Here is a 7,434-nt window from a genome sequence, read left to right as displayed (position 1 = left end):
ATTACCGTTACACCTTTTCAGTGTATTTTATCCTTAAAACACTTGGCCAACTATGAATGATATTTTAGTGAACTAATATAATCACTAAAATGAGATCTCAATCATTTATATATCTCTATTCAGCCAAGCTCGAAGGAAAACGTCGTTTTTCTTCTAAATACCTATAGAAGCTATAGATTCTATACCTATGTTTAGCGCTCTCACTCAATTGTACTATCATGTTCCCAAAATGTACGTATCACCCTGACCAAAAAGTAGGCTTAACTAACAAATCAAAGAACACGAATAATACTCTTGAGATCGACCCTAACCATGTCAGGATTAAGATCATTTGATCTAGGATCAACTAGATGATATTGAATTGAATAGATATTACGGTAAATTTATCATATCTAATCCAAGTTCAATATCGGTCCCTTCCAATGTATACTCCATACATCTGATACTGGTAAACTTTGCCAATGCCCTGGAAAGGACATAACACTTATCCAAGGTGTAAGTATACCTACAACTGATTATCATGCCAGTCTAAATCCAGTGAACTGACAAATCAAGGAATTAAACTTTTGAACATATAATCATGATTATATTCTACTGTGTTGACAACATTATAATCATGAACAAATACATATGTTCAGGACTTAATAGAATTTATACATTAAATATAATCATGAAATAAATCATGTGAACCATGCAAAATAAAATGATTTCTGATCTTTATTAATTAGTAAATCTAATTATATTGAAATGGCATGGGTTTTATTTAGGGCACAAAACCCAACAACTATAAACTTAATATAAATTATATAAATAAACGTAATTATAGCATAATATGTATATATGAATTATAAGCAAAACTATGTGTATACATTGCTAGATACCCATATAAGTATATATATATATATATAGAATATGTAACAAACAAATTTATGCAGTTCGGCATAATATCATTTGTCTACGTTTACGGTAGCATTTAAGCTATGATTAGGTTTTATCAATAAAATAGAGTTCTACAGATTTCAAGAAATTATTCTTAACAATAGTCTCAGCTGTGTGTAAATAAATATTTTAGTAAATAGAAGCAGTATTGATGCAAACTTTGCTTGTGTAGAGAGAAATAAGATGAAGAAGAAAGAAAAAGATAAAATAAACAAAGAGCGTGCATATAAACACGCTTGTTTGAAGTTTATCTTTCTAAAGAATTTGAGGTGAAGGATTCAATGGAGTTTGTATACAAGCATGCTGTTATGCTTTGACGCTTACAAGCAGCCTATGTAGAGAAAGAGAAAGCAAGAATAATTTCTTTCAAGATTGATAAAACATGCTTGATGGGATTAGATGCCTTCTTTTTCTCTTTCCTTCTCTCTGTCTGTTCCTAGCTAATAGCTTGGGTGAATGTATTTATATAGAGGTAGCTTATTGTGCCTCTTTGAGGTGAACCTTATCTTCGTAAAAAAATCAAATGGCAGTTACTTTTACCTTTAGGCATTCACACCTAAACACAGGTATATCTTCATTTCAGATTTTGTGCTGCTACTATTCATGTTTTTCGTTTTATTCAGAGCTATATTTACTATTTTGCTTATTTACTATTATTATTTTATTTTATCAAACAATCTTTTTTTTTTCTTTTTACTCATCAACTCCCAGTCAGGCCCGGCCCTGGGCATAGGCGGGCTAGGCCTGTGCCTAGGGCCCACCTATCTCAGGGGCCCAAAAAAATATTTTTCTTTTAAAATTATACAATTTTTTTTACTGATTTTCAAAAATACCATATTTTTTCTAAATAGGGGCCCAAAATAATTTTTTTTTTCTATGGCCCACTAAAAGTTAGGGCCGGCCCTGCTCCCAGTCTCAATTTTTTTCTACACACAATAAAATCATATACCATTTCTGTCTCAGGTACGAATCATGTGTTATTTCCCAGTTCTATCTTCCATCTAAAGCTGATGAGGAAGACCCCATAATTAGAACTTGTAATATGGGTAAGAAAGAATTATAATTTCTTTTTTTAGAAAGAGAAAAATGGTAGGAATTTTTCAACCACCAGTAAAAAAATAATCTAAACTACAAACCAAACAAAAACAAAGCGAAAACCTCTCCTAGTCTCTGGCATTATTTCTGAAAACAAAACAATAATCCAACTTTCTTACCTATATAAGGAATATGCATTTAACGTTAATTCAAAATCAACACAAACAAATAAAAACTATTATGAGTAACTAATAAGTAATTAAACTATAGAAATAAAAAATGGCTCTTTCCACCTTATCAAAACCCGTTACCTTACTCTTATCAATATCGCTACTCATCGCGGCCGCCACCGTAGTATTGGCGGCTGACGATACGCCGGTCCCGGAAATCAAGACAGAGGTAAACAAATGGTTTAACGAAAACATAAGGCCTTTTAAAGAGAGATCAAAGGAGTTGGACCCAGCTCTGGTTAAGGCAGAAGAATCACCTAGGACCGTTACAGTTAGAAAAGACGGCAGCGGAGATTTCAAAACTATTAATGATGCCGTCAAAACGGTACCGGAAGACAACACGCAACGGGTGATCATCGATATTGGACCAGGTGAGTACAAGGAGAAGGTGAAGATCGATTTCAAACAACACTTTGTTGCTTTGGTTGGTTCTTCTGTCACAGACAAACCCATTATTACCTTCGGTGATACGGCTAAGAAGCTCGGCACAGTGTATAGTGCAACCGTCATTGTCTTGTCCGACTATTTCATTGGTGTTAATCTCGTTATCAAGGTATTAATATTTTTATTTTATTTTTTATTAAAACATGCATTTATTCTAATTGATTTGTTAAAATAATGTGTAGAATTCTGCTCCGAGGCCAGATCCATACAAGAATGATGGTCAAGCTGTGGCATTGAGAATTGCTGGAAATAAAGGAGCATTCTATGACTGTAGATTCATTGGGTTTCAAGACACGCTTTGTGATGACATGGGCGTTCACTTCTTTAAGAACTGTTATATTGAGGGTACTGTTGATTTTATCTTCGGCAGAGGAACATCTATGTATTTGGTATGTAATAATTTATTTCATTAATTAATTAATATGTAATTATAACAACAACAATACATAATAGTGGTTAATGTATTATATGCAGAACGCACAAGTATTTGTGCTGGGTGACAAAGGGCTAACAGTGGTAACAGCAAATGGAAGGAACTCTTCATCAGAGAACACTGGATATTCATTCGTGCATGGTGTTATTCGTGGGCTCGGCAAAGGAACTACCTATTTAGGCAGGCCTTGGGGTGACATGCCTCGAGTCATTTATGCCTATACTGAAATGACCAAAGTTGTCCACCCTGGTGGTTGGAGCGTCGACGCTGATGATGTCGGGTAAGTATATATATATAATCCTTAATTAATTCACCAAATATATGTAGGATTTTTATTTTTGGGTCGACCAAACTAACATGACATAATTTAATTATATTTATATTGTGATTAATTTACGCTCAGATCGTCACTTCATAGTTCATAATGTAGGACAACATTGCTACCTAATAACAATATTCTTCATTTTAATTTAAAAATATATGAGTCTCATTACTATAAATGAATTGCATCAATATCAACAAGTGGCGTTATATACTGATTTATTGTTTTTATATATAATTATATATTATAATGAATAATGCAGTAAAGTTTATTATGGAGAATACAAAAGTTTTGGAGAAGGGTCAATGGCAACTAAAAGAGAGAAATATGTGAAACACTTAACCGATGAAGAAGTTAAACCTTTTATTACACTCGGCTACGTCCAGGCTTCCAAGTGGTTGCTCCCTCCTCCAAAATTGAAGAAATAAATAATAAAAACGGAATTTTTCAGTTAATTAAGAAACTATATATTTGTTTATATATATATATATACATATAATGTGTAAGTAACAATGATCAATATGATAATTCTCCACGTACGTAGTGGTCCGAAGGTCATGGGATTTTCATCTCATGTGAAGCTCCATCTCGAGACCCTATACTTACGTACTTAATTCTTTTTCATTTTTTAAGTTTTCATCAGTACTAAAGAATTTTGTTAGTTTCTTTTGTTATTACATGATATCTAATGGACCCCATTTTGCAAATTAAATGGTGTGTTGGTGTAATTTAATTTTGACAATACATTATCCAGAAATAAGAAGTTAATTTTTTGCTCTAACTTTATTGTTATTTATATATATATTTTTTTTTTTTGAGAAAAAATTATTTACCTGTAGTTTTTTTTTTTTTGTTCTAACAAGACCTATGTTGTTGTTCTTATTAGTATATATTTTAAACCTTTTCTATTAGAGAAATGTTAAGTACTATTTTAAGGTGTCAAATACTATAAGATGACAAATTGTTATTAATTCATTTTAATGTCAGATAATCTCCTACAATTTAATTTAATAAATAATATAAAAAAATTATTAATTAATTATAAGACCACACATAATATGGTATTAAGTACTTTAAAATTTCTAATAAAAATGTGCATCCCATTAGTTATCAACTGATGGAAAAGTAGAAACATTTTCATATATGTTATAATAAAATATTACAAAAATATATTGGTGAGAAAGCATAAACATAAATAAAAATGTTAATAGATTGCCAACCCAACAAATACATCCAATCTTTTGTGAAAAGAAATGTTACGAAGATGTGGTTTATAGAGAAAATAACTAATAAATTAGGCTTATTACCAAGTTGTTTGCAATAAAATAGAAGAAAAGTCTAAGAGGAGTCAACTGAAAATTCAATAAATCACCATGCTCAATTTAAAAAAAAAAAACAAAGATATATCATATATATGAACTATACTAAGCCTCTAAATCAAATAATTACATATGATAAATTTTCTACTCATCAATGGTGTCCTCCTATTATTGAAATAGTTTATAAAAAAAATAACAAAACAGCAGCATGATATAATAAACTTACAATTGATGATAATTTTATAAATCAAATAATTACCTTGTCATATATGATAGGATTTTAGTATAGCTAGGTAATTATTGTGTTTATTGTAATTATTCTATCAAAAAATAAATTATATGTATGTTCTACCCACATTGGTCGTACAAATGTGATTTGTGAGTTTTTATTGCATTTAATCTTGACTGAGCATAAAATTTTAGTAATTAAAATTATTTTGTGCTAAAAAAAAAAAAAAAGGGTAAATACTATTTTGGACCCTGTGTTTTGCAAAAGTTACAGATTGGACCCTGTATTTTGTTAAATGACAAAATGGACCCTGTATTTTCTAAAATAGTAAAAATAGGACCCTGAGCTTAATTTTTAACAACTTTTTTTTTAATACAACCAACTTGAAGACAATACTTAATACGAACAGATACAAAAAAATGTAAACAGTTTTGTCATAACACTTTTAGATCGGATTATAATTAAACTTTATTTTGACAAAAAATCAATTCAGGGTCCTATTTGTACTATTTTAGAAAATACAGGGTCTATTTTGTCATTTAACAAAACACAGGGTCCAATTGGTAACTTTTGTAAAACAGAGGGTCCAAAATAGTATTTACCAAAAAAAAAATGCTACGAGTTGATTGAAATTTAAAAAAAAAAAAAAAAAAAAAAAAAACCTGTGGTTGTAGGTAGGTGCCACGTGTTGGATTCAATCTTGATGACATGGCACCGCACCACCCACTAGTTATCTTTACCTACATTCCTTTGAAGAGAAAGGATAAGCCTTTTTCACGTCAATAATCGATAATCCAAACAAAAGTCTAACAGCTCAGTAAAGACTGACTCAGCCATGGCCACCGCCCACCTCTCCTTCCCACTACGTCTCCCCCACCTATCCCATACTCCGTCTCACTGCAAACCCACTGGATTGTTCTCCGTTTCCACTCGAAGCCGGCTCGGCTTTAGGCTTCCAGCTATGGGTGGTGACATGTTGGGAGATTTCGGTGCCAGAGACCCTTTCCCGGCCGAGCTGGAAAGCCAATTCGGAGAGAAAGTTCTGGGCAACGTTAGCACTGAGCACAAAATCCTTATCCCCAATTTGGATGCTCTCTCTCTCGCCCAGCAACAGTGTGACCCCTATGTCTCTCCTATGCAACCGCCCATGTCAGAGGATGAGGCTACGAAACTTCTCAAGAAGGTCAATTTCCCAATTCTTATCTTCTATTAGTAATGATTGAATGGTATTCGATGAAATTACTGAGTGGATATAGCTTTTGTTAATTTTGAGCTTGTTTTTAAGTATTTGAATTTTCCAAAAAAAACCATTAAAATAAATAAATAGTAAGTAGTTATTTATTATACAGATAACACTTACCCTTGAAATTCGACTGTATATATATTTGGGAAGTAGTTTGGTTTTTCGGGTACTGTATAGGTAGGAAAGACACAAGTCTATCATCTTTTGGTTCTGCAATCTTTTATTAGTCAGAAGTAAATTTACTAATGCTCATTTGTGAATTTTGCTTTTGTATAATGTATGCCTTTGGTTCTTGTTTTAATCAGATTTGTTTATGCTCTTTTTGTGAATAGGTTATTGGTTGGAGACTAATAAATGAAGAAGGGAATCTCAAACTACAATGCTTATGGAAGTTAAGAGACTATCAATGTGGTATTGAACTTATCAATAGGATATACAAAGTTGTAGAAAGTACAGGCCATTTTCCAGATCTCCACTTGGAACAGCCTAATCAAATTAGAGCTGTATTATGGACATCTTCCATTGGTACTAAACACATTCATGAACTTGTCAATTGTGTTCTCCTTAAGTATCATTTTAACATTGTATCAAACTCTTCTTCCTTTTTTGGTAACTAAGATGGCCAAATTTTCATGCTTTCTTACATGGTCACTGGTTTTGTTTGTTGCAGGAGGATTGAGCATGAATGATTTCATTGTAGCAGCCAAATTAGATGAGATAAAAACTTCAGATCTTGCCCCTAGAAAAAGAGTTTGGGCTTAATTCAAACATATCATATCGCATTCACCCAAGACCAAGAGACAAAATCAATCTGTAATGTGATTCTTCAGAAGGAAAAGGAAAATTTTAGTTTTTTTTTTATTATTATTTTGCTAAAGAAAAAAAAAATGTTACTGTTAGTATTTTTTGAAAGTAGTGTTATTCTTTTGCTATTTATTTCTCCTGGACTCAAAAGATTTCTTCCTCACGTTACTCAAATTATAGTGTCAGGTCACGATATTCTTCCATTTGGTGATGAATACGAAACCAAAATCCATTTTAATCATATATGCAATTATGTAAAAAGGGATATTGTTTCGATTTCATTTTCATTTGAAGTACGGGTTTATCTGTAAGTTTTTTAAGTTAGTCACATTGGCAACTGGTTTCTTTCTTCCTGTTTTGTTTCTTCTACAAAATTAGTCCTCAAACTGGTCTATAAAATAGTATGTTTCAATTCTATTTTCAGTATTATAAATTG

At 31.8% G+C, this 7,434-nt stretch overlaps 2 protein-coding genes across 2 annotated transcripts; both read left to right on the top strand.

The window, feature by feature from the left end:
• The first annotated feature begins 2,185 nt into the window (after nucleotides 1-2,185).
• On the top strand, nucleotides 2,186-4,184 carry LOC115706325 (pectinesterase PPME1-like). Its single transcript, XM_030633942.2, has 4 exons — nucleotides 2,186-2,757; nucleotides 2,831-3,037; nucleotides 3,123-3,361; nucleotides 3,666-4,184. Exons 1-4 carry the CDS (start codon nucleotides 2,254-2,256, stop codon nucleotides 3,829-3,831), a joined length of 1,116 nt encoding a protein of 371 aa, XP_030489802.1. The 5' UTR covers nucleotides 2,186-2,253; the 3' UTR covers nucleotides 3,832-4,184.
• A 1,362-nt stretch (nucleotides 4,185-5,546) lies between these two features.
• On the top strand, nucleotides 5,547-7,148 carry LOC115707644 (probable pterin-4-alpha-carbinolamine dehydratase, chloroplastic). The gene is made up of 3 exons (XM_030635664.2): nucleotides 5,547-6,134; nucleotides 6,527-6,719; nucleotides 6,865-7,148. Exons 1-3 carry the CDS (start codon nucleotides 5,787-5,789, stop codon nucleotides 6,954-6,956), a joined length of 633 nt encoding a protein of 210 aa, XP_030491524.1. The 5' UTR covers nucleotides 5,547-5,786; the 3' UTR covers nucleotides 6,957-7,148.
• Nucleotides 7,149-7,434: the final 286 nt, after the last annotated feature.

The sequence above is a fragment of the Cannabis sativa genome, chromosome 1 (assembly GCF_029168945.1).
Source record: "Cannabis sativa cultivar Pink pepper isolate KNU-18-1 chromosome 1, ASM2916894v1, whole genome shotgun sequence".
NCBI classification, from domain to species: Eukaryota; Viridiplantae; Streptophyta; class Magnoliopsida; order Rosales; family Cannabaceae; genus Cannabis; species Cannabis sativa.
The sequence above is the reverse complement of the archived record's forward strand: the minus strand, read 5'-3'. Positions and strand labels throughout refer to the sequence as shown.